Below are 27,726 nucleotides of genomic sequence, written 5' to 3' on the forward strand. Positions count from 1 at the left end.
TTGGAGACACACGGGCCGACATAAGGCTCATGCCCACATCAATTCTGTGCATCTGGGGCTGTCATTAGCTCAGTCTTCCAATAAACTCTGATTTAACTGTGCTAATGTTATCCTAATGATACCTTCCAGGACAGGATTATTTACAGTGCCTGCAGTGGCACTAATTCAAGATACAGATGTAGACATTTTTTTCCCCCTAAAGTAGCTACCACTGTAATATCTATATTTAAAGCTTTACTTATCACAGGATGATTCACTTCCCATGCTGAGGCATGCATGTTCTTTTAACGCAATGCACCAAATAGCATTTAATCACAGTCATATTCAGCTACCCAGCACATCCTCCCCCTGACATCTACGGGTCCACAGGATTAAGTGCCTTGCTCAAAGACAGCACAGTGGACATTTTTAACGGTCAGGAAAGAGTGCGTTTAGTTTTTGCCAACCACATTTTTCTGGGTTTCAAACCGGTGACCTTGACTGCCAGCTGTTTGCCCTGTAAACAGCTACATTAGGATAACGCCTCCCTCACACCGTGTTGTTCATCAGAGGCTAAACTACAAAACATAAACAAAAGCAGTGCAGCTGTCAATGCAGATTCGAAACAGCAGTAAACGTCTCTCAGGAGGAATATATTCAGTCCTGTTCTCCTCCTTGAATAGCAGCGAACAGTTATCTTCTTGTGGGTCGTTTGATTATTCCTCCGAACAGACGGAGGAGTGCGGTTCAGTCACGGGCTGGCGTTGATCTCGGGGTCAAACCTCCATAGAGTAACTTCCACGTGCAGGATGCCCTCCTAAACCCTGGGATGTTTAGAAAGGAGCTTTACACTCGCTGTTGTTCCCGTGGACAGTCAGCAGGCCCGGTGTTACAAACATCAGATAAACAAAAGTAGAGAAGTGGAGTTCAGGCCACGCCGGCTCCCAGTTCATTATTCATTCTCCCTTTTAGAAAAAAGCGAAGCGCTGAATCCCTACCTGCTCATTAACAGCTTTTTTTTAAATATTTTTACAGTATGTCACACCTGATGGAAACCCACAAATGGTGAAAGTACTGATGTTTTCAACAGGATAATAAGTACTCACTTCAGGAAGCCATTAAATAAGCACTTTTTTTTCCTTAAGTGTGTGATTAACATCCTCGGGGGGGGGGGGGGGGGGGGGGGGGGGGGATGGAGTTAGAAAGAAAAAAGGACTTTGCACTTACCGTGGCCCCCTGAGCACCTATTTTTGCTCAGTGAAAGCGCCTTTAGTCAAAGGTGCAATTGTTTCCCATGTAACCTGTAGAAAGCAGACTCCCTGAGGTTTGATCGTGTCGAGGGGGGTCGACTTCAACAGCTGGACATCTTGTAAAGTCTCATATATGTTATATTGGTCTCGAGCTGTACGATGCTGCAGCCACTATTCACCCTCTGTCTGAAATGCCTATAGGACTTTGGTGTTTGCTACTTCGAAGACATTTTAGAATAAAAAGAAAAAACTAAGACTCACTGTATGGATAGTCAAAGCAAAAGAGGGATGTGCATTGGTTTATTTATACGACATTAAAGAACTATTTTATTTCTGTTGAAAGACAATATGCAAGAAAATGTCAATGCTGCCTCATCAATTCTGACTTGTTCTTATATATCCAACCCTGTGCGTTGGCATCTTTGTGAACTAATGCACGTGTCAGGGACAGGCTGAGGAATCCTCCGAGGGAAACTCTGGCCAATAATGAGCTGTGGGCCCGTTCTGATCCTGAGGTCCAAAGCAGATGGCAGGGACACTGTCCTCCACAGGAAATCGAAGGTTTCAAGCACAAACACAAAATGTGATTACGCTCCAGTAGGAAGGGCCTCTGCAGAGCTTGAAGGTCGTGGGAAGTCAATGGGACTTTAACATGGGAAGCTACTGTTCGCCTCCAGTTTCCTACGAGCAGTCCACGTCGGGGTCGTTTCTTTTAGCTCTTCGTGCCACTTGAGGAACATTGTGAGGCATCGTGCACGTGGCAAAAAAAATGGTGACAGATCCAGAGGCAGTCCAACTTATCCAAAAAGCAACAGAGGGGATCTTTTAGGAAACTTTTAACCTAAATCACAAGTTGGCTGAACTTGACAAAACTTTTTGTTGAATAAACCTGAGCAATCATTATCAATAAAGGTGTAAGTGCAGCCTTTGGGTTGCAACAGTTATTTGTAATGGTTTCTATACGGCACTCAGCGTTGATCTTTAAAACATTTTTGAACCAAAACTATTGCTCCTACCTTGCACCGAATTTTTTGGGCTATGGTGGCCAAAACAAACTAAATTAATAAAGCTGTTAAAAACAGATTTCCACATAGAGGCCATCAACTAAAAAAATGCCTCTGGCCAGATAAATAATTGAGCTGCTTCATCACCTTCATTTTAGTGCACATTTTGTTTTAGTGCACATTACCCGAGCCCATATGCAATCAGCCAAATTGCGACGCACTAATTTCCAGTTACGGTTACGGCCCAAGTTCCAGCTTGGGACACGTGGACTAAACTCCAGCCTCCATTCATTCATGATGTGGAATTGATTCAGCCCCGAAAGAGAAGCTTCCAGCAGGTTTCTTCTGAGCAAGACATTGTTTCTGATGAATTGGGAGAAGCTGTGTTGTGATCCATTGGTTCCTGAGCCAACAGAACTTCAAGATCCCCCCCCCCGATGTCTACCAAATGTTATCACGATACCATTGGTGGGATTTTGGACGCTCCCCTTTGGGCGAGAGAAAAAATGAACTGGCTAATCTGACTCTATTACTTCAGTTTCCCTATTAATTGCCGCATCAAACAAATGGGCCAGATCTCTGCACTAGGTCCTAATCGCGTATCTGTCATTAGCGCTTCTAGCCAGGAGGTATAATTGGGGCGCTTCATACTTATAGAAAATGCCTTGGCATTATCATCAATGAAGGCGCAAGGGTGGCCCACTTAGAGCGAGGGGGATTAGATGATAACTTCTGTGGAGGCGAGTGTGAAACGTGCGCATGCGTGAGTCCATGTGCACCGGGTGGTCCAATGCACGTGACACAACACAACCTTTTTAATGTCTGTGCGAGTGCACGACACGGTATCAACAATCCGTGTGGCCGCGGACACTCGAAGACGACAGAAACAAAGTCGGCCGGCGATAAGAAGCGACTCGGAGCCGTGAAGCTCCGGTCTCTGTCTCTCTTGACAAAACAAAGCGATAACTACGGCTCTGCTCCTCAAAGCTGAAGAGCAGAAAAGAGAAAGAAAAAGCCAATGCAATAATCTTTCCATAAATGCAAGCTCAGAGTTTAACACGGTACAAAGTCACCTCCAATTCAGATTCATAATAAAAGATTGCATGCGTCAGATCTTCCTAAGTACAGGGAGTTTTAGGAGCCAAAGTTAATTTTCTTAGTTGGCAAACACCCCTGAAATGTATGATCTTTCAATTAGAGGGAGCAGCCGTGTCTGTGTGATTTGTGTGAGTGCCTGTGTGAGTATTTGTGTGGAGTGTGTGTGGAGTGTTTGTGTATAGGTGAGCCAGCTTCCTGTGGTCTAACCTGACATCACACACTGTAACGTTCTAACTGAATAGGAAGTGATATCCACTGATCTGTGAATGTCCTTCCTCTTCCTCTTCCTCTTCCTCTTCCTCCCCCTCTCCCTCTTCCTCTTCCTCTTCCTCTTCCTCTTCCTCTTCCTCTTCCTCTTCCTCTCCCTCCTCCTCTCCCTCCCTCTGCAGCTGCATGTTTCAGTCTCAATTAAAATGAAGCGCTGCATTCCGAGTGTTGATTGATGTTGATTGAAACATGTAAAGGGCGTCAAAGAGCAATGAGCGCTGGCTTGTCGGCCCACATACACACAGACACACACATGGACGCTGGGCTATGTAAATCTCCCCTCACCGTGTGCATGTGTCTGTCATCCTGGGTGCCCCCCCCACCCTCCCGCCCCCCACACTCAGTATGCCCGAGGAGAAGCACGCAATTTACAAAATATCACAGATAATCGTGTCGAGATTAACAATCTCATTTTGATTAATGCCTAATGTTTAATTAACTCAGCTGCAGGTCTCCGGCTTGTCAGTGGGCTCCCTGCATAGCAAACAGGCTTCAGGCTCAGTGTCAGGTAGACGACGGGCCCAGGTGAACACGCTGCTGAGGAAGTGGGACGCCTACGTTTTATATTAATCTCCCGGGATGATATTTGTAGGCTGCCACAGGCGATGAATTATTAATATCACCCAAACAAAATGAGGAATAACAAAATAATAAATCGCAGGGAAAAGTCGAACGTGTGAATATATGCACAGCACAGTACGCTGGGAGTGGGTTTGATGTGTTTGCGTGCTACATGTGGATACTTCCTAAAAACATCCGGTACTCTCGATCTCCGCTACACCCAAACCACGCATGTGCTGCAAGCACTGCGTCTAATGCGCTGCATACACAGCAGAAGTGTGCACGCGGCCTATAAGTGTGCATCCACATGCCGGAGCAGGGGGAGATTATGCCAACACTGTGTGTAGCATGCACGGGCAAGTGTGAGCGCACATTATGTAGGCGATTATACGCTCCTTCTTTCTATCTAAGACATTTCTTTGAAGCTTAGGTTGGTGTACAAGACAAAGTGAGCATGAAATTGACACCCAATCCCGTTGGCTGGACCGGATCCACGTCTGAATGAGCCCCTTAAATAGTGCGATTCACAGAAAGCAAGACTGTCGAGTAAAAAAAATAAAATGAATCGATGTAAAATCTCTGCCTTTCGACGTGTTTTATATTTTCCAGCGAGGATGTGAAAGCCCACGGTGTCTAGAACATTTCTTTCCCCTCCTGTTGCTCCCCCCCCCTCCCACCCCCCTCTCCTGCAGCCTGCACACCCTGCGCCAGTCTGATAATGTGATTTCACGCAAAAGTGAAATCCTCCTCGTGTCTGATGTGTGCATCTCTCACTCACTCCCCTATCCCCCATTCTCCCTCAACATCCAGTAACCTCCCGGATACCACCACCACCCGCCTCCTCCTCCTCCTCCTCCTCCTCCTCCGCATCCTCCTCCAATAACCCACCTGACATTTGCAGGGAGGCTGCTCAAAGGGAAAAAAGTTGCTTTGTGGCGCTTGCAGGTCAGTGTGTGTGTGTGTGTGTGTGTGTGTCTGAGACAGAGAGAGAAAGTATGGTAGAAATCAATGTCTCAGGTGTGTTCCTGTACTTAAGAGGCACTGAGAGCAAGAGAGAGGTAGCAGGGACGGGAGAGGAGGGAGTGTCATTGGCAGGTACGTGTGTGTCTCAGAGGTAAATTGGAGCTCTGAAGGATGAGGGACGGAATAGTATGTAGGAGAAAGTGTGTAAAACTATATACCCTAAAGACAGATAGAGGGAGAATGAATTTTTTTGAAAGATAGCCAAGGAGATAAAATGACATTTGCGGATCAGAACATCACACGTCTTCCCTTCCTGAGCATCAGACAGCCCGTCCTCTCCCTGGGACCGATCTGTCACCTCAGCTGGGCCCGGGGATAAAGAAGAAAACAACCATGCAGATGGGGAACGTGCTGCTCGGAAAAAAGGAAGAGGAAATGATTCCCCGGCTTTTCTGGCAAACAGAGAAGTAAAGAGATATTTCAGAAAAGTTTCCTTTTCTCTGACGGCAATTTCTTCCCGGGGAGTACGAACCGACCGTGCTCGGGTTTTGTCACATTCCCCTCACTTCACATTCAGGGTTCGGCTCTGTCACACCAGGCCTCCTCTTTGCTTAACAAGGCACCTTGTAATGGGCTCTCCCCACACATCGAATCCCAAAACCTGCTCCCAGACCTCTAGGCTACTACATGTTCTTCTCTGCTGAAGCATGAGCGAATCAATCCACATCCGAGTTTTATGGCGGTGGGTCTGGTGAGGGCTCCTTTCAGAGGGTGTGAAATGTTTTCAGAGAAGTATGGGGGATCTGGAATGGGCACCTCGGCTTCATTTTCCCGTTCGGGGCATAAAAACAACGAGCTGCAAGGAACCTAATCTTCCATTTTTCTGCTTGAGAGGTGAGGTGGCCCGGGGGTCGCCTGTTTCACGTGGAGAAAGTTGACGTGACATCACACATGAGAGTGGAGAATGTACAGAATGACACACCTATGGCACAGAAACCCCTTTATTGGCTGAGCTGACATTTTACAGGGACCCAGATTGGTTTTACAGTTATCGAGCAAACCTAGTCCTTAGAAGCATAATTGTCTAGATTGAAGTACAACAAAAAACGAATTCATCTTTTGGCTTGAATCTCACAGGGTCTTATATTTCTCTGCACATCTCTAACGGCATCGGACCATATCAATAAAAGACCTTGAAGCTCGGTGTCTTTCCAAGTTGACGTCTTCTTCGACGTCTTCTACACTCTTAAAAAAAAAAAAGAAGAGAGAGGCGGTGGTCTAGTGGCAGAAACTTGGACTATGGGCAGAGAAGGCCTCTGGTTTGACTCAACGGAGAAACAACAAAAAGACGAACCTGGATTGATCTGTCCAAAAATCCAAGAGTCTCCCTACCCTGTCTAGTGCCTCTGAGCAAGGCACCTTACTCCCCCAACATCTGCTCCCAGAGCACCGTACATGGTCGCTCACTGCTCTGTGTGTCCTGCACCAGATGGGTCAAAAGCAGAGGTGGAATTTCCCTAAATGCATCTTAATCTTAAGTATGACACCTTATTTTCATCCTGATATATTTGTATTCTTTTTGCTTCCATCGCATGAAACATAATCAACTGTCCACGTGCTCACGATGGATCTTTAGAATAATCTCCTGCTGCTTTCACATGGATTTAAAAGGACATTATGTGGAAGTTAAGGCTGTACGGTCATGTTGGGGCATGTCCTGAAGTTACCTGGAGACTGGTGCACATCTGAGAGCAGCTTATGTGAGTTTGTGTCTTAATTTGAAGTCAACGTGAAATGTCAAAATGTCCAGTTGTCACTTTGTCCACAAATTTCCAATTACCTTCAGAATAAAAGATCTCAGCACATCTATACAGCCGGTTCCTGGCCCAATAGCCAATTACACATCTGAGTCCAGCCTATAGTCAAACATAATAGTTTTAATTAAAAAGTTACATTTCACTGTGCATGTTCATGTTTATTAATTATTTCAGCTTCAAAAATGTGCCTGTATCCTTCCTGCCCCCCCCTACATACTAATGTGACTGTGTGTGCTCGGCTGAGAGTTTGTGTTCAGCAGAGTCGTCGTCTCCAGAGTTTGACAAATATTAGTCAAATAACCGATGACATAAATCGCATTAAGCCGCGCCTTGATTGCACTAGACGCCGAACTTCCTCATTAGACAGCCTACTTCACAAAACACCGGTGGCAGCAACTTGATGACATTAAAGAAGTCCACTAATAGCTCTGTGTTTTCCATGCAGATGTTCGTGGGCTTAATGAATGATCAAATGAATGCATTATCGTTATTTACACTTTGCAGCCAAGCCGTCTCCAGAGCGCTTTGTGAACCGCCCACAGAAACACGGCCAATGTTGTCACAGTAACTGTGCCTCAGTAATTCTTACAGTGTAAAATGTCCTGGAGCGTTTTCACATGTTAGTTTTTGGTGCCCTTGACCAGTTATGCAAACTAATGTCAGACTCCCCTGATCATATTTTAAAAAGAAAATTTGATTTTATTCATATAATTCCTGCAGTGTAATTGTGTGCACATGTTTTTCCACATCATAGATTTTACCCATGGTTCACAATTTTGTTTTTATGCGATTAATCTTCTTCTGCTTTTGTGCAAATCAAAGCGAATGTTCCCTCTCAAATCGAACATGCTCACTGGCCATTGATGTGGAGTCCACATCATTACAGGGAGAAAAGAAGCCTCTAAAAGGAAGCTTGAGTGTCGTGGAAATCAACAGACACCGACAGTCCATTAGAAAGGAAACCGTCAGTCGGTTAAAACAAGAAGATTAAACAAATATAAGGGGAACAAATAGATTTAGTGGAGTTAAACGCCCCAAAAGCCTGATTCTCCTTTAACACAATTCACAACATGTTAAAAATCAGGCAGACAAACACATACAAAATCTAAATATGAGCATCTGTGTAGTTATATTATAGAACAGTGGCATTAGAATTAAAAGATGGTCTGATTTCTTTCTGACCTAATTATGGCTTCAGATAAAAACAATATATATACACTATATATTTAGATATTCATCCTAAGGAGGGCATAGAAGTTTGTATTGTATTTCATAACTATCCAACCAACCTTAAGGTGGCGCTACAACTAAAAATAGATCAGATACATTAATAATACATCTAAATTGAACATTTAATTGTTTTTTAAATTGATAAGCCACAAGCCGATTCTCCGACTCTCTGTGAAAGCACTATAACAACAACTGAAAGCCTCGCTTTTTATTATTTCTTTTTTTATTCACACCAAACATAACTGCGGACGACAGCATCATCCATCAATCTCACATCCATGATGGAGTTTCCGCCTAAGTGAACGTCTGGCGGTCGGGTTTTTACACGAAGCCACTGAGAAGGTGGCAGCCGACTGAAAACAGCCCTGCAGCGCGGTCCCATAAATGGGAAGGAGAAACAGTAAAGGGCAACGGAAAGAAAAACACACGCACACATCGACAAGTGGTGATTTCATTTTCCTTCCTGTCACTGTGCAGCTAAATAACTGATCAGGGTATTACAAGCTCTGGGCTCCATGGGTCTGAACAGCAATCCCCACACAGGTGGGAAATGAGCAGGAGGAAAAAAGCGAATAAGAGGAGAGAGGTAAAACAAAAATGAAGAGAGTGGCAGAGAGATGGATCAAGACTTAGAATCGCTTAGGATAAGGGAAGTGAGAAAAAAAGAGGAAGAGAAAAGCATGAGGAAAGGAGAGGAAGAGGAAAAAGAGATGGGGACAGAGAGAGTGGACGGGTCAGACAGGTCTTAAACGGAAATAAGACCAAATGGAAATGAGACGAGGAATTGGAACGGCTGAGGGAACAGGAGGCTGTCCTGCTGCGTGTGCTCGTGGATGGGCGTGCACACACACATACACACACACACACAGACACACACACACGTGCCCCACAGTGAGTTCGACTCTGGCAGATGGAATTACACACTCATATAACTCTGTAACAGTCCGGGATCCCACAGAAAGGCGACAGGTGACTTTCAGCAGCGAGTTTTCACGGGCAAGGTCCCTTCAGCAAGTTCACTCTCCCTCTCTCCCTCTCTCTTTTGACCTCACACACACACACACACAAACACGCAAACACATACACACACACACGTAAACAAATAAAGATCATGTGAGATGGAGACAGAGAGCGATGAAGCTTTTCCCACACGTGGTTTACGATCGATCCCGTTGAGACTTCACCTTCTTGTCCGAGATGTAAAACTACAGAAGGAACATTTATTATCTCTCTTGGCAATGAGACCAGTTGAAATGTCCAATGCACTCGTTCACTCAGAGATAGAATTGGACATAAATCCCTGTTTATATTTATTTAATGTAATGCCTGGTCTCCGTTTATATGAGAAAAAAAGGGCAGATTATTGATCACATATTTCACTTTGGGAAAATGAGTGTCCTCGAGCCTTTTAGCTGTTTTTGGATCAAATCGAGTTTTTGCCATTAGAGAGATTAACTCTGTAGAAAGAAAAACCGGGGGTATATCTTTCAAGACCATTATTATCTTACTTGGAAAACTTTTCCAGAGTTGATGAATAAATATAGATAAATCCTGAGCCGCTATGGGCATTGTACACCATCAATTATACATTCAGTACTGCAATTTGCAGTTATTTATATTCGTCGCTCATTGTTATTAATTTATCTCTTTCTGTCTTACCTGGGTTGTGGGGGGGGGGGGGGGGGGGGATTGGAGGGCATGTGGAATATGATTGACTGAGTGAACTTTTTAGCTGGCTCATCTTTTGATCCCGGCTATTGTACACTTTCCAAATCTTACTCAATTTGATCCGGGGCCGAGACCCCCTCCACCCCCCTCCCCACCACCCCCCTGGTCCGGGCTGTGTTCCCAGTCACAATGTGTGAAAGCCACTGAGACATCCCAAGCTGTATCTTACAGTCTATACTGTCCAGTGTGTGAAAAACTGCAGGGTCCCGTGCCAAGGGAAAGATAGAGAGAGAGAGAGAGAGAGAGAGAGAGAGAGAGAGAGAGAGAGAGAGAGAGAGAGATGGAGATGGAGATGAAAAGGTGTTGGAGGAGACATGAGAGAGAGGTGGGGGGGGGGGTGTGTTTTTGTATTTGTGCCAGAGCGCAGCCGGGACAGGACGCTGTTTGATAAAAAGTGACAGCATCAGAGCGGCAGTCATTAAAGTGTGTGCTCACAATGGGAAGCGCGGGTATTAAACTTAAAGGTATCCGAGGCATCCCGCCCCGGATAAGAGAGCCCAGTCCAGTCCAGTCTGTTTAGGCTTCAAGGACACTCCATTGAAGCCATAAAAATGAAAGATAACTTGTTGGAACTGAGTCACTGCGGAATCTCTCCCTCAACTTCTCCTCCCTCCCTCCCTCTCTCCCCCCCTCCTGCCTCCATCCCCACTCGTTTCCCCCTCTTTCTCCCTCTCTCTCCTCTGCGGAGTCTTTCTCCTGCCAGCGCCGGGGCCTCCCCGTCCCCCTCTCACCCTCTGAGGTGGCGTCATGGATAATTGAAAAAGTTCTCTCGCGCTTGGAGTTAAGTAAAGCAGATAAGGTGGAGGAGAGTTCAGAGGGGAGCGGGAGGAGGAATCACAACAAACATGGAGGAGGAGTGTGTGTGTTGGGATGAAGTAGGGGTTTCGGGAAGAAGAGAGAGAGAGAGAGAGAGAGAGAGAGAGAGAGAGAGAGAGAGGAGGTTTTCTGTCCTGAGTGAAAGAGGAGGGGAGTGAGGAATAAATGGAGAGTTTGTCTGTGGTACCCGGGGTGAGGGAGGGAGGGAGAGAGAGAGGGAGAGAGAGAGAGGGAGAATGAAAGCTTTATCTGATCTACTTAAACCATCGCTACTGTCCACCGGCTCAAAGCATAATACCCACTTATGCAAATACATCCACATCTCTGCTCCCCTGATACCGAGGACGGCCGAACAACAGCGTCACAAAAGTGTGTTGTTTTTTTGTTGTTGTGTGGGCTTGTGTGCAAGTGCGTCTCCTGGGTCCACGTGCGTGTTGCGTTGTGAGTGCAGGAAAATGCTGTGCCAGGCAACAAACCCCCCCCATCCTCTCTCTCTCTCTCCCTCTCTTTCTCTCCCCATTCCTCCAGCCATCTATCCATGCCTTGCTCCCCTTCATCCCTCATTCCTCCTCCCTCCCTCCCCTGCTGACATCCCTCTCTCTGTCCCCTTCCTTTCATCTTTCTTCCATCCATCCCTCCTTCCTCTGCCGTTCCTCTCCTCCAAACCTCGCTGGCCTCATCGTCTCTCCATCCCTCTCTCCTCTCCCCCCCCCCCCCACCCCTCTGCTGCTGCCTTTGTCTGTTCACGGCCACCTCGAATGGCTTCAGATCAATCAAAGGCACTCAGCGCAGTTTGTTAGCGAGCCTCTGTTGTGGGAGAATGAAGCCGTGCACCCAGGGGTCTGCCTGCCGCCCTCATAATTAAATAGCAGGAGGCCCGTGCGCCTCCCTCCAGAGGACCTCCTGCTCTCGCTGCAGCCGGGCTACCTGGGAGAGATTTGTGCCGCCGCCGAACTAATCACTTAGGTTTGTGCAATCTCAGGCGCAGCATAGAGAGAAAACCAGCAATATTATTAGGTTTTGGAAAATATCCACTGTTAATAAATACTCCCGGAGATGTGGACGAGGGCTGATTTGAAAGCGGAGGTTAACCCACTGGCTGCCTGGTGAACGGGGGCATGTCAAGAGATGGACAGCTGCAGGTCCCGGACCTGTCAATCACAAAGTGATTTACGTAAAGCAAGAAAATAAGTTGTGTGTGCTGCAATCAATATCTCATCCTTTAAGTGCCAGCAATGAATTACGAGGGTCCTCCGCTCTTTAAACTTTGTGACCTGTTTCCAGTGCACTCACATGCTTGTTCATGCCCAGTGGCTAAAAAGGACACGGATCAAATTAAAATTCAGGAGGCTTTGGAATCCATAGTTAAATATATTTAATATTATTTTGACATAGATTCAACTTATAATAATATATATATTCAATATCAAAAGAATATTCTCACTTCTGCAGCGATGCCCCTCATCTGTTCTGAGGGTTCCAGCTTTTTTTAGCTCATTTTTTTTCGTTTTGGGGTTTACAGATATTCCAGCTTTGTTTTGAATTGGGTCCGACAGGAATTTTCAGCAAGAAAGATAGAACAGATAAAAACCGATAAAACAACCAAGCTGCAGACAGAGGAAGCCAGTATGGTGCTCAGAGCGCAGAGCTACAAAGCAATCCCCTCATGAATCCCCATTTAAATTCACCAGATCCAGATTTGTATGTTGATATTCACCAAATTGCGCACACTCATAAATATCAGTCCCCTAGCGGTGCCTGATTAGGTTTTTTTCACACCAAGATCCATAAATTATTCTCGGAGAAATCAAGAAACCTTTTTTTAAATCACAATCTCAGGTGAGTGAATAAAAGATTCCTGGATCTGCCCCCAGGTCTGGATTCACCCCCCGATTTAAAGGGTTCACTCCAGACGTGTGCTTCATCCTGCCACCGAGTCTAGTCTGTGTATTCCTGCAAACTACCAGACCCGGAAAAGACAAAACTAAAAAAGAAACATCCTTCCTAGCAGAGGAAACAACATGCAGAGCATATGGATCACGAAGAGCCTGAAAACTGAATATTGCATTGGAATTAATCAGAGACAAACAAACCCAAGAGAATGCTGACGCTGTTCCGCATCTACTGGTGCAATTATGCACATTAGGCTTAACAACCTTATGAGATGCTGTTTTGTGTTTTATTTTGTTGTGCTGCACACACAGAAGCAGCCAAAATTCATACAATGCAGGTTTTTAGTTTTTCAAATAGAAAACTCAACACAGACAGAATAAGGAAAAAAAGTTGTTGCCTGTTACAAAATTCATAATTTCACCTACACGGAACCAGATCCAACACAATTTTGCACAACAAATGGAGGACAGGGCATGAATACCAAAGTACCACACACACACACACACACACACACACACAACCCTTTCCATACCCAGCAATATGACGACAGATGCACATGCACGCTGAGATTGGCAGAGCATCGTCACTGCTGTGAAAAGCCTTGGCACATCCGACCTGTGCCACAGTGCAGCTCCAGTCACGATGGTCTGATTGAGCCTCACACAGAATGGACAGACTGGTCACGTCCCAGTCTGACCGGCTCAGTTTAACCGGAGCTGACACGGCTGCCAGTGACTGCTGCAACTGTATACAGTGTGCCATTTGGAAAATTAGCACTGTTAAAACAGAGTCTGGGAGGGGCTGTCGCTGGAACGTCCAGCACCACGATTGCTTTGCTGAGTCATAAGCTTTCTTCTTTGTTTCTCTCCTGCCAAATATAAACCAGTTATCCCTTTTATCCATTTAACTGTATAACCATGCAAACCAGTGGCTGCATGAGAGGGAGCCTCGTGTCTCCCAGTTGACTTGCACGTCATAAAATCCAACTACTTGTTTACCCGGAGCAAAAGATTTGCCAAAAAGTCAGAGCGTGACATTTTAATTTTCACGCTTCATCTCTCATGGAAAATTGTTTTTTTATTGCCAACAGGAGAATTGTTGCTCCAGCATTCAACATTTAGTCGGAAGCAAATATATATGAAATGCATTAAAAGGCGAATCCACAGCTAAACGGTTTGGTCTTGTGATTGATTTGTTTATTGACAAACCCATGATATTCCTGCCATGGACAGAGCTGTGAATTTTCCTCCCTTAAGAACATCCGTCTACAAGAAGTGATGAGAGACAATAAACACAAGCTGAAAAACTCGAGTTCTATCATTCTCTCTTGTACTTTCTTCTCCACATCACATTATAACATGATGTATAGAAACTGTTCAAACAAGAGATTCCATTTTTTTTAAAAGCATAGATTTCCACCTGTTCTCCTGTAGACTCTCCACCAAAATTGAGAGATTCCCCTCCGTCCCTCGATTCAATTTCATACCCCGACAAATCTCTTCAGCAGTCATCACCGCTGAGCTACCGGCAGAAATGATATCTCCATCAAACCTCTTTCCCTCAGCTGTCCTTCCTGAAAAAGGATCCTTCCACCTGAATGCCTCAGCTCCACTCCACTCTTCTGTCGTGACATCAAAAATAAACAGTGTCACTTCAGAAAAAACTCAACCCGACGGCTCCTTATGTTCATCCAGTCCAGAAAAAAAAAACACTTCTACCTGCTGCATTTAAGTTTAACTCTTTTTTTAACTTAAATGCTGAATTCAAAAACAAATATTCACAGCCCTGTTTTCTCTGCCTGAGGTGATTCAGAAATTATTGATTCCTCTCAATTCGGGGCTGTTTCCTGCTGCCACAGCCTCAGCAGCTCATTTGTATTTCTCATTCGATATAATGTCAAAACTCCAAATACAAGTTTACTTCGTTAAGCACAGCCGGGATTGGTGGGATTTGACTTTTGATAAAGTGATTTGTCTTTTTGTGTTATTTGTCTTTCAATCCAGAGTTTAGAAGAAACAAATTCACACCTGCCTTGTCTGGTCAGGGTGTGAAGGTGCCACTGACCAGGGTCTGGACCAAGGGACCAGAATTAACCTGGACTAAAGAGCTGGCCTCGGTCCAGAGCAACTGAACAATGGTTCAATGTGAGAGGATATTTTGGACTTTCATAGGAAGTTGAGACAGAAAAAATCCAATAGGAGAAGAAAAGAAGCGGGATCAGTAGTTTTTCTATGCACTATATTCAAAAACCACTGTAAGAGCCACTATGCAGCCTGTGTGTGTATCGTTAAATATTTATGTTGTTTTGATATTTTCTTATATTATCCAGGTTTTGTAGTTTAAGATTTGTACAGTTGAATTATATTGTGTATATTATGTTTTCTATATTCAAGTATATTCTGCTTTGAGCGCTGTTTGTGTCTTTTTTGGCTAGTGACGCGCAAAAAGAGCTGTGAGTGAGTCTGTGGGGTAGACGCAAACAAGTTTTGACCGTGACATTTACGTGAAGATGACGGGAAAGTGATGGATGACACCAGCTTGGAGTTAAGGCTTGCCAATTTTCGATAATGGATCGTTTAAACGTTGTGTCTGAACTGGGCTGGAAAGGAAAATAAAATCCATCACTTCAAGTGTAATCGGCCTCCTGGATTCGTTTAACATTGGGTTGCAACGGGACGGGGTCTGAGGTCTGGACACGAGTCAGCTGTGAGAAGTTACTCCTCAGACACAAGCAATGGGCCACCGTATTGGAACTGAGTGGAACGGCCACTACACATTGAGTCCATGAAAACGCTCCTCAAGTCTCAAAGTGTTGTTGGACCAGGTTCTTCGGTTCGTCCCTTCAACAGAGGCCCAGTGATCGGGGCCCAGATGTGAGATATGAAAGCAACTGACCTGAATACAGTGAAATATTGCTCCACTCTCTGGTGTGACTTGGCATTAGATAAGTGCGGCAGGAGGCTGCTCTAGCGCTATCTGGAGGACGGCCTGTTCTCTTCTGTGAAGGGCAATGAGGGAGGAGAATTGATCACGTCCTCCTTCTCTTCTCTCCATCACACTTTTTTACACTTTATTCCTCCATCTCCTCTTTTTAGTTTTTCGTGTCACCCCGCCCTCCAGCTCTCATTTACTGTCTCCTCGCCTCGGTCACCCATCCGTTGCCTTCAATCCGCTCATTTTCAAATCTCTTCCCCCGGCCGCCCGGTGTCTTGAGGTAACTCTCTCTCTCTCCGGCGGCTGCTCCCTGCCTCCTCGGAGCTCGTAAATGCTGTTTATGCGTTAGATGTTGTGCATGTGAATATCAGATCGTCTTGATGTTTCCCCTGCACCAGTGCTCGGCCTCAGGATTTATCTACTGTTCCGCTCCGCTCTGCTTTATGGAGGCAGCTCAAACACAGAGGTCAATACAGAGAGAGAGAGAGAAAGTGAAACGAGAGAGAGAGAGAGAGAGAGAGAAAGTGAAAAGAGAGAGAGAGAGAGAGAGCACCGAAACAACAAATGACAAGTGCTGGTGTTTATGATCGATGGTTCCGGATACAATCTGACTGAGTGTGTGTATCCATGCATGTGTGGGGCATAATTGTGTGTGTGTGTGTGTGTGTGTGTACTTTATGGCATCTACACGAGTACGTCTAAGTAGTACATATGGCAGTTACAGGAGTTCACAGGTGCGTCAGAAGGGGGGGGGGGTTGCTTCTGAGCTGTGTATCTATCTGTACAAAGAAGACGAGTTTTGCTGAAGTGGATTTGAAATGAAAGAATGAAGTTGAAGCTTTACATATGGGTGTTTTCATCCATGTCAGATAAGCAGGTTTAGGAAATGTAGCACTTCGAATACTGAAAACCCAGAGAGACCGAATACAGTTTAAGTACTTGTGCTGTCAAAAATCAAGTGAATTATAATTATTATTTGTTTCTTTGCTGCAGAACACACATATATATATATATATATGGGTTCTCTGATCCTTACAAATGTTTTACAAGTGGCCCAATCAGCGCTGTAATTTGTAATTGGTCAGGCACTGGAACTGGTCCGTCACCTCGAGCAGCCACTTAATCATCTGAATCAATCCAGTTAATCATGGGAGCGACTGTGACCCCACCAGTCCCCCCCCCCCCCCCCCCCACGGTGTCCCATGACTCCATTAGGCTTCACCTTGTTGGGATGCAGATCACAGGACGGCCCCTCGTGGAGTTGTGTGACAGTCTAATTAGTCGCCGTCACCACTGGACTCGTGAAATAAAGGCAATTATAGTGCTCGCTTTACCCCCCCCCCCCCCCCCACGCCCGCTCCAACCCCCCACGCCCGCTCCAACCCCCCCTTCTAATGCAGGACAAACACAGCAGTGAACGTGTGGCAGCCGCTCGTGACTCAGCACATGTTCACACGCTTTAATAACATCTGGTGCTGATCCGACGAGCTTCTGATTTCAAACAGACTCATCTAACGGAACAGCTGGTTCAGCCCCAGTTTGAATGCTGCTTCACGTGGTGTCGGAATAATGGGAGGATGAATTCCCAACTGGGAAAGTCACCCCTGAAGTCGGATCAACAAGTCAGAGAGTCGGCGGAAAAAAATGTTTGGTACACGTCTTCAGTTACAAACGAATTATCATAAGTCACCCCTTGTGACCGGGGATGGTGGATGGTGGCGGCAGCTGATCGTGGATCAGGGTGGCAGCTGATCGTGGATTATGCAAACACCTCGACTGCTCCCTTCATCTCTGTCGGACGTTATCTTCTGCACAAATACGTTAAACATTGACACACTTATACATCTTTGTTAGTCGCTGTCTTTTGCCATCAGTGTTGTAATATTGTGGTTTTATTGATTTGCTCTATTGCACTTCTGTCCGTCCTGGGAGAGGATCCCTCACATGTGTCTCTCTGAGGTTTCTCCGTTTGTTTTACCCCGGTTAATAGTTTTTGTCGCACCTTGTTGAGAGAAATTGTGATTTGTGAGCATGGGCTATACATATACAATTTGATTGATTGATCTTTTCACAAGCGGCTCTAAATAGTAGCTCATAATTTGTCAAATATTATATTCCTGCCACCTCCATGTCTGTCTCTCCCGAGCACCAAACACCATCTGACTAACACACATCGTACATTTCAAATTATTTACACACCTGATCCTTTTTATTTGCTCTTTTTTATTATGCAAATATTAGACCGAGATGTCAAGATGTTTAAATCCTCTAAACACACAACACGACAACACATGTTGTTCACAGCGTGTTCTTTTCCCTCGTGTTGACTTCAAAGCACGTGAACACACTGACGCCGGAACCAACTGCTTCCAATGCAGAGGGATTCAATTCCTAATGGTTGAGGCTCTTTCACAGAGATGGGAACGAAAAGCTCTCACTGACTGGTTTGACACCGTGATGCTCATCAGTCAGGACAGGAAGTTGACACCAGGTCAACCAAGCCTTTTTGAAAATCCCCCCCGAGACTTTCAAGGCTAAGACACTGTTGACACAAATGTTATCAAGTTCTATCGTCTGCCCGGTTTCGTCCTTCACGGTCCGGCGGACTTCTCCACTTCTTTCTTGCCGCGGTGACAGTTTGCCCTCAATATTATCTTTAGCACGTTAAACACATGCTGAATTAGGCCGAGGTCACATTATGGACGATGCCAATCAAGAAGATTCCGAAGTTCGACCTCAGAAAAAACTCCTTGGCTTCCTCGTCCGTGTGTTTACGATCACCGCATTATCTTAAAAGCCAGCATCAGCCGGAACGTGATTGTTTAATTTCATATCCCGGCTGGAGTCGAGCCAATCGGGGGAAATGGCTGCGTAAAGTGGTGTAAAGGATGTAACGAGGTGTGTGTTGTGCGTGGGCAGGATTGCCACCACTGCACTGTTGTGTGTCTCCTCGTTCAGACAGCAGGTGCTGTTTGAATCCCTTCCAGATGGGCTCTAACTCATTCCTGCTCTCTCGCCAACTCGATACATAAATATCCCGGAAGGAACACAGAAGTTACCTTGGGGTCCACCATCTTTCAATCCCGTCTACACCTCCACCGCCTCCTGAATATCTTCATCTTGGTTCCGTCACATTTTCTCCTCCTGCTCCCTTTTGTCCTTATTCTTCCCCTCGACTTCCTTTTCTCACTTTACTTCTCTGTCTGATTCTCAGTTCCTGTAATCATTCTTTTGTCTCACCTCTCGACCTGTCGGAATCACTCACTCTGTCCTTCTGAGCCGGTTTGGTTCCGTATTTATTTCCCCTCGCTTTGCTCTTCACCCGCTACTTTAATGTTGTCTTCCTCCTCCCGGAACCTTTACCCCACTTTCTGGTCTTCACCCCCGGGGGTGCCTGGCTAACCTGTCGCTTGGGCCCTCGCTCAGCCGTGTCCCACAGGCATCTGTCAGCAGCTGTTTAATCTCACATCGGCACATGTCTTCCTCACCGTCTCTCTCTCTCTCTCTCCGCTCTTACCTCCTGTCGGCCTCCTCCCTCCGCTTGTCTTCCACCTGCGACCTATGGGAGCTTCCATAGGGTCCAGTGGGTTCTGTATCCAGGTCTGCCCTTATCACTCACGCCCACCTGGCCTAGATGTCTGCTGTTCTGCCTCAGTGGCCACATACTGTAACGCAATAACCCACAATCTTGAGTGTGTGTGTGTGTGTGTGTGTGTGTGTGTGTGTGTGTGTGTGTGTGTCAACAACTGCTGCATGATCAACAACATTATGTGAAGTCTCATCAGCAGGATGTGGAAAGTTTGGAGGATGACGTCAGAGTGTATTTTGAATAATTAGGCATGAGTGCTATCCATATGTGCACAGTGTGTGTGTGTATGTGTGTAATCAATAGACAGGCTGTGTGTGTGTGTGTGTGTGAGTGTGTCTGTGTGTATTTTTTCAATCTCAGATAGCTCCACGTTATCACTCACTAATCCTCTAATGAACCAGCACAGTTAAGATAAAACCGGCCTCCATCAATCTTCTCAATGGAGGAGAAAGCACCACGCGGGAGTCTCCTGTCATCCTCCTCTGCATTCCTTCAATTCCACTCATCCTCTCCCACACTCCATCACCCCTTCTTCCTCCATCCTTGACTTAATTCCTTTGGATCACTCCTTCCCTTTTCCAATATTACCCAGTTCTTGCAACCTTCCGAGATCATTCCTTCCCTTGTTTTTAGATCCGGATCCCTCCCATTCATTCTTCATTCTTCCTTCTCTATATCTCCCTCATCCTCTCTTTTCCTAATTCTGCCCCTCGTCTCTGCATTTCTTCCTCGTTCCTTTCTTCATGTTCTATTACTCTACTCCCTACCCGAGTCCTTTATCTCTCCATTGATTTATCCTTCCCTCGTCCCCTCTCTGATAACTTCCTGTCACACCTGATAACCACTACTATTTCCTACTACCTGATTGGTCCGGTTTCTCCATCCCTCCATCCTCTCTTTCCATTTCTTCCTTGATCCCTCCTTTGCTCGCCCGTTCCCTCGATCGTGCCTTCCCTGATCCCTCCCATTCACTCATCATTCCTCCTTTCCCTTTATCTCTGCTCTTTTCCTCATTTCTTTCCTGATCCCTCATCCCTTCTTTTTGTGCTTCTGTACTCGGTCTCTGCATTCCTTCCTTAATCCCTCTTTTAATTCCCCCCCCTCCGTATTCCTGCTTCTTCCTTTCTTTGCGTTCTACTCCCAGCTCCCCCCCAGTATCCCTCCACCTGTCCTTCCCATGTTACCCACTACCTGATTCCTCTATCTCTTCATTGATTTATCCTTCCTTTGTCCCATAACTTCAGCAGCTTTCAGACAATGGACTGAACTCCGGCTAATCTCCTAAAATAATCTAGAGGGGCTGTGTGTGTGAGGATGCAAATGTCCGAGTCACTTCCTGCCAAGTGAACTCACACCAGAATGCAGCAGGACTGTGTCTGGAGATTCACCCTTGATGACTTTTCTAACAGGCAATGGATGAAAAACTGAAGAAAACAAAAGCAATACAAGGCTGAGAAAGAGGAGCCATACATGTGGAAGAAGATGAAGATGTCAATTTAGAAGACAACAAGATTCAATGTCTGAAAATGGCTTTCCTGCTCCCTGATACCAACTGTTTATTCTTCATCCCTCGTTCCCTCGTACCCCAACACCCTCTTCCCCCCCTTTCAGCCTTAATCCCCACCAACTCATTCCGTCTTTCCTCATTGATCCTTTGTTCTTTGATCCCTACATACGTCCTCAATCCCTCTATTAACTCTATGCTGATAACCACATCTCCCCCTCTCCCCTCTCTTTCTTTCCTGTCTGCCTCCCTCCGACACGGCTTCTTTTACTTTCCTAACAGTGCACTGGTGGGGAGTTACTGGAGACATATGTTTCACTGGAGGCAGAAACACAAACCAAACATTACAACACTGACTCAAATGCCATACTGAGCAGCTCCAGCACGCCCACAGTCCTTTTGGTAATACACACACTGCTGTTTCTGCTCTGCTCAATTAATCTGGCTCAGTCAAGACTGCGCCGAACTGTCATCTTAACACTAATAAAGAAAGAGCTCTGAGCTGTTTGCATTAAGTGGCCTGCTTGTCTCAAACTGTCAGTTCGCCTCCGGCTGTGGCTCGGCACAAGTTCTGTCCCTCACTTTCCACTCGTTTATTCCACTGTGGTCCAGGCACAAATCCCCTCATCATCTCAAAGGAAACACTAAAGGCCACACGGCCCTGTAAAGCCTCATTAGGCTTAATAACCTTTAGTGAGCGCGGAGCAGACACTGTGTGCATGTGTGCGGGAGTCTTGTGAATGCAGGTATGCGTTTGTGTGGATTGCGTGCGCGTGTGTGCATTTGAGCGCACAGACTTTGTGTTACTGGGTGAGAGCGTGTGCGCCGTGTGGGTCCTTTGAGAGAGGGGCTAGCTCCGAGCCACAATGCGTCTTATTCAGCAGGGTCCCTGGATTAAAATGTAATTTCATTCAAAGTGGCAAATTGGGTTTTTTACTGTACTAATCTTCATTTTACTAAGCAGAATGAGGTATGTCATTAAAAAAAAAAGAAGAAGTGACTTAATTAAAGAACGCAGGATGGATAGATTGCAGCCGGGAAAGGAAAGTTCCCCACCAGAGGAGGGAAGGTTATTCCGAATCATAAACAGTGAAAACCCCTTCGAACAATACTTTGCAGAAATCCGCCCGAGTGTGTGTTGCGGTGATTATGTCGGAGGAATAATGGAGAGTTACATCAGCGGAGTTGCAGTTAGGGCGTTCCACTAATGCTCTGATTCACACGGACTTAAATTGCAGCTGCAAAATAAGATAATTTGCAAATTATGTCAGATAACATTATCAACATTAGCCAAAAAACAATAGAACATAAAAAAGAGTGCAGAGAGGCGGAGGAACAGAAAGCAGTCAAATATGCCGGTGGAAACTAGAGACTGTGAATTAGTCACCGAACGCTCAGTCTGTATTTAAACCTTTCATTATCTTTAATTGATGAGGACAGGAAAAGTGTGACTGGCTGATCAGGAGTTACAATGGAGACGGCTCAGGGTATTGAGGTGGTGGGCCCCGAACCACACTGCCCCGTATTAGACCATTTAATTTGTGAGTAACAGTGGTTTCCAAAGAGGGAAAGAAAAATATGACTGCCACTCAGTGTCAGACCGTGAAATATAGTCCTGTGCTTTACAGAATATTTCTAAGGTGTATTTCAACAGTGTTCAAGAGTCACTGGGAGTAAGACGAGCTGCAGGAACATGGCTCCCACCGAGCAGTGACAAATAATGAATTCACACCATACCACCCCTCTCACCTAATCACATTCAGGAATCAGCAAAACCATTTCCCTCAGCACTCGCTGCTAATACATTTCTGGAATAGAAATCATGATCCACGGAATAATCTCTGTGATATTATCAGCCAATCTGTAAGTGCTGTGGTTAGACTTGCGATTTAAAAAAAAAGGTGGCCGGCCACATTAAAAATGAACTAAGATTGAGTAGATATCCTTTTTAATTAAATCTGTTGGCAATTGTGCAAACGACGTTATTTAATCCTGTGATGACTGCGCCACTATTACCGACTCGCCCAGTCATACTCGCAGAATACCAATTCTAAAAATCCATCTCATCCAGTTTGTCAGATTGAGGCTGCATTCTGATTCCTTTACTCAAACATCAAATACCCCAATTTCATTTCTTCCCCCGAATTCCACTAATGGTCAAATCACCAGCCCAAATGCCCATAATGGCCCTGATGGGAATTAGAAGCCAATTTCCCTTTTTTCCTTCCCCCTGTCCCTTTCTTCCTCTCTCCTCTCCTCTCCTCCTCTCTCCTCTCCTCTCCTCTCCTCTCCCCCCATCCCGCCTGCCATAGATGGACGGGAGAGATTTACAGTTAGGGGTCACACAGTGGTTCTAATTAGCTTAAGTAGGTTGGAAGGAATAAGCACTTCCTCCCCGAGACGCATCAGCCACAGTCCCACAGCTCCTTCTGACTAAGCAGAGAGGGGAGGACACGGATGGACAAGCGAGCGCCGTGTCTGTCCCGCCTCTCCCGTCCTTTGTCTCTGTCCCTTCAGAGTCCGTCTATAGTCAGGGTTGAACATTTCTTCTGACGATAAGGAATTCTTGTGATGATTTAAGGGAGGAATGTGCTCATCAAGCAGTGATGACAACCCTACAGTGGGGGTTGATGCCGTCTGGAAAACCCTCATCATCATTATCGTTTATCCTCATCATCATCACCCCTAAGAAACGTCGTTCTTGCTGCCCCCCCATGTTGCAAGTCGAAAAAATATTATGACAAATGATAGTGACCCTCAAGTTAATTACTTCCCGAGTATTTTCCTCGCAGACATACCCGTTGACCTTGAGGAGGTGTATTTCCTCCCGCGATGGACAAAGTCATTTTCTGTGTTTTTTTTGTGAATTTAAAAGTTAACTTGCGAGTTGGAAGGAGGCACAGCAAGTGTCTTGTGTGAGTGTGTGCGAGTTGTCTCCCGGTGTACAACTTCTTCTGTCTGATATTCAGGATCTGTTCAGCACAGAGACATGGGCTCACTTCCCAATACCCTGCAGAAAAATCTTCACCATTTCAAAAACTCGGGGGAGACGATTCTCCTTTCCAAAAGCAAACAAAAACAAGCCCCTTCCTCCGCCTTCTGGATCAATCTATGACGAATCAGGACTTTTTTTCTCTGGCAGCCGGGTTTGTTTTGTCTCTGTCTGTCTCCAGCCCTCCTCCCCCCTCTCAGGAGCACGCCTCCCTCCTGGTGCAAGCATTTTTAAATAGCCTTTTAATTCGAATTGTGTGTTTGTATTTTGCTATTGGTGGATAAACCAGCTTCTGCTTCCTGTTTGCACGTGTCAACAAATTTGCCTCCCTGTTGAAACGATGCCCCGTCCTCTCTGTGTGGGTTTGGGAACATGTCCCACCTCCCGCCAGCCCCCTTTTATTTCCCCTCTCATGTTGCTCCCTGTCTGTACACATGCACCCTGGAGTGTCGGCCCTCGTGCACTGATTCATTCTGTTTTAGAGTAGCAACCTTTGACTATTTCATTATGAGTGAAGCAGTTGCAGGCTTTTTTTTATAATTCACTCTGCAAAACATCCGGATAATTGTGAGATAGAGTCCAACCGATGCTGCTTTCCGGCGGCCGATATATCAGCTGATACGTGCATAAAAAATGATTGTCATTACAGTTAAACCAAAAACGATCTATCTGAATCTCTGTCTGTATATGGAACTCATATCTCGAGTGCCGTTCATCTCGTCAGCTTCACACTTGGCAAGTGCATTTTTTCAAGGGCCCGAGGAAGAGCAGTGTCGAATTTTCTTATGTTTGGACACGGGATGAAGTCAATAGTGATGAACTTTGAATAAACAGGCGACCGGTGTTCTGTAACTGATTCTCCAGTTTAGTTTCACAGATTTTTGTATAAACCGATGAGCAGCACTTTGTGCAGCAGCTGCGGCTTCAGGGTTTTGTGGACTGAGTCGGTCTTTACTCGCTGTGGCTCAATTACTGCACATCACTTTTTATGGTTTCAGATGGAAACGCTGCAACCAGCATAATCACAGAAAACAGCCCATTCCAAATGGACATGTTTAGAACGTGTAGAGCGGCCACTGCACCAGGACAAAGAAAATACAACTAATAAAGCAAAACAAGTAAATGCACAGCTTATTCTGTATAATAAATGTTTTCATATTGGCGAACATGATAAACATGAAATAACGATACGGATATGAAAGGCTCATATCAGACAACTGATGAATCCGAGGGCTTCAACTGTCTAAGGCGATGTCTTCAAATTGCCTGATTCATTTGTGCACAGACCAAAACAAAGCAGGATTAGTGATAATCTTAATATGCAAGATTCTTCTTTACATTTTAGTTGTAATAACATTGCTGCAATTTGTTGTTTTTGTTTTTGTTTCTGCTTCCCGCAGCACTGTGACTGTTGGCTGTGGATTTCCTTCAGTTGTTTCCAGTCTCTGGCCCGAGTCCCTCACTTGGCTGTTAGCTTTTACTATTCAAAGCTCTGCCTCTTCTCCTGCTGACAAACAAACAGATGTCTGGAACACGTCACCTTCGGGCAATCAAGAAACACTGACACTGGGCATGGGGGAAAGCCGAATGCAGGAATTTAATATAAGGCTGAAGCACTTTGGTGTAGAATCAACAGACGCTAACCGTTTTCCATTTAGGACATATTTTGAGAAATACTGAAAAGCAGAGACGGTTTGACAAAGACAGAGAGAGAGAGAGAGAGAGAGAGAGAGAGAGAGAGAGAGAGAGAGAGAGAGAGAGAGAGAGAGAGAGAGAGAGAAGGTTGTTTTTCTTTTGCTCTGTACTTGGCACTGTTATGCAGAAGTAAGAGTAACAGCTAAAACCAAAAAAACTCATCCTCCTTCCTGGCCCCACCTCTTCTTCTCTTTCTCCCTTCACCTCCCTCTCTCTCTCCCTCTCTCCTCCTGCTTATCTCCTTGCATTCGCGACACATTCGTCAAGTGCTGTGACTTCTCATTCATGCGAGCTTTATTGAAATCGAATAAGCAATCCATTGTCGACAAAGAGACACGACAGGACAGAGATTTGAGACTTAAACTATATATCTCTTCCACCGCTCCTCCCTCTTCCTCTCCTCACAGTGTCCGGGATGCCGGCCTCTTAGTTGTGGCCTGTGGGTGTGTGTCTCAGTTGAACCCGAATTAAAGTTGAAAGACCTTTCTATCTGTGTGTGTGTGTGTGTTGTGTCTCATTTGACCCTGTGTAAGTGTGTGTGGCAGAGAGAGGCAGTTGGCTGCTCAGTTGGAGAGAGGCGGATATGACTGGGGCTGGATTGACTGACTGGCAGGCAGCTCGATTGCTGCTGGGAATACTAACATAACACACACACTCACACTAACGCTTATTGCCTGCCTACAAATCTCTACACACACATACATGGCAGCAGCAGCACACACTCACTCTCTCTCACACACGCATCAAAATTCAAAGGCTATGTGATCACACACAAGTACCCTGCGCTGCGGGCACCACACTTCTGCACAGCATCCATCTATCAGGGTCTCCACTGTGTGAATGATTCGGTGTGAAAGGTGCCAAAACAGAGCCATCTTCAGTCACACAGACACACACACAGACACACACACATGTACGTGCACTCCATCAGACAGAGCAGACTCTGTTAACACACACACACACACAAGAAGAGAGCCTAGAGAGTGACAAAAAACTGTATTTCACTTCAAACCTCGGCTGCTGGAGGGCGTCAGGGTTCAGTCAAATACTGAGGCTGAGCCACCAGATATTAAACATGCATGTGAAGGGGCCTGCAGGTTCAGCAGCCCAGCTAAGCAGAGCGAAGTTTGCTAGTGGAGAACATTTAGTGCTGAGATTTAAGACTCTGAGGCACCAAATGGCATTTTAATCAACTTGTTATCCCGTCCTATAAGTACATCATATTCTTTTGTTCCCTGACATTATTATTCTTGTCAATCTTAAGGGGATAGATTAGGGGGAATTGCTTTTATCCTCCCTGGAACAATTGTTTGTTTTTCTCCGTGCTATTGCTTTGCCCCCCCCGAAAACATCTCTCATGTCTGCCTGGACAGTTTTGCACCAGCTCAGACATCAGAAGCCTCAGGGTACCAGCGAGTCGCAGGTTAATCCCAGTTCCAACTCTGATTAAGATCCAAATGGAAAATGTGTCTGGCCATGGATTGCTGCTTATTAAAGTGCGAGGTGCAGAAAGCATTAACATAATGAGATATATTCAAATAACCTTCACTGGGGTTTTGTTTGACGGGTACAAGTGCAGCAGGAACACACACACACTCTTTCTCCTTCCATACCTTGGTCACGAGAGGTTCTGTGTCCTCCAGGATGGAGATGAAAGGGATCTCCAGAAAAGAGGAGAGGAACTCCACCTGGATCAGCTCCTCCTTGGAGCGGGGGAAGGCGAGCACGGCGGACACCCCCCTGACCACCAGGTCCTGGCAGGTGCTACGGGACAGCGACTCCGGGTCCCCTCCTGCGGGCGACCGAGCCACCATCTCCAGGCTCAGGTTGTAGGGCAGCAGGGGGGGTGTTTGGGAAGTGGTGGTGGAGGAGTCCGCCGCTCCGCTCTGGTGCCGGAGGCTCGCCAGGGCGCGGTTGAGCGCGTTTTGTATCCGTACCGGCTGGCGCGTCGGCAAGAGCGCACCGAGGCGCACGGTGTGTCCTATCCGGGCGAGGATCTGGCAAGGCTGCGGGTGCGGGAAGCAGGGATCCGGGGAGGAGAGCACGGCCAGTGCGTGAAGCAGCAGGAGCGCTACGGCGCAGAGGAAGAGGAGATGGGGTCTCCCGGGGGCGAGGCAGTAGGTCCACAGTCCAGGGAGAGACACCATGCTGCAGCTCCGACACACAACAGAGGAGGACTGGGCTCTGCTCGGCGGGAGATGGCATAGCTCCCTCTTTCTCCCAGCTCCAGCGCTTTCCTCGGACTTGATGGCTCTTTTTCTTTCCCCTCCTCTTGATCTGGGTTGATGCGCTGTCAGCGGTGAATTGTCGACGTCTTGACGCGTCGCCTCTCACCTCCTCAAAGTTTCTTCCTCTGGATGTCAAACAGCAGCCGGGAAAGACGCGCCGGTGCCGGAGAGGAGAGAT

General features: G+C 46.1%; 1 protein-coding gene across 1 annotated transcript in view; it reads right to left on the reverse strand.

The window, feature by feature from the left end:
• The window catches only part of grin3ba (glutamate receptor, ionotropic, N-methyl-D-aspartate 3Ba), a 69,581-nt gene extending 42,074 nt beyond the window's left edge, over window positions 1-27,507 (reverse strand). The window contains exon 1 of the mRNA XM_062396586.1: window positions 26,934-27,507. Within this exon, the coding sequence (XP_062252570.1) occupies window positions 26,934-27,467 (534 nt within the window). The 5' untranslated portion in view covers window positions 27,468-27,507. The remainder of the gene's footprint in view (window positions 1-26,933) is intronic.
• Between the last annotated feature and the right edge of the window lie 219 nt (window positions 27,508-27,726).

Source organism: Platichthys flesus, chromosome 10 (genome assembly GCF_949316205.1).
Source record: "Platichthys flesus chromosome 10, fPlaFle2.1, whole genome shotgun sequence".
Taxonomy (NCBI): domain Eukaryota; kingdom Metazoa; phylum Chordata; class Actinopteri; order Pleuronectiformes; family Pleuronectidae; genus Platichthys; species Platichthys flesus.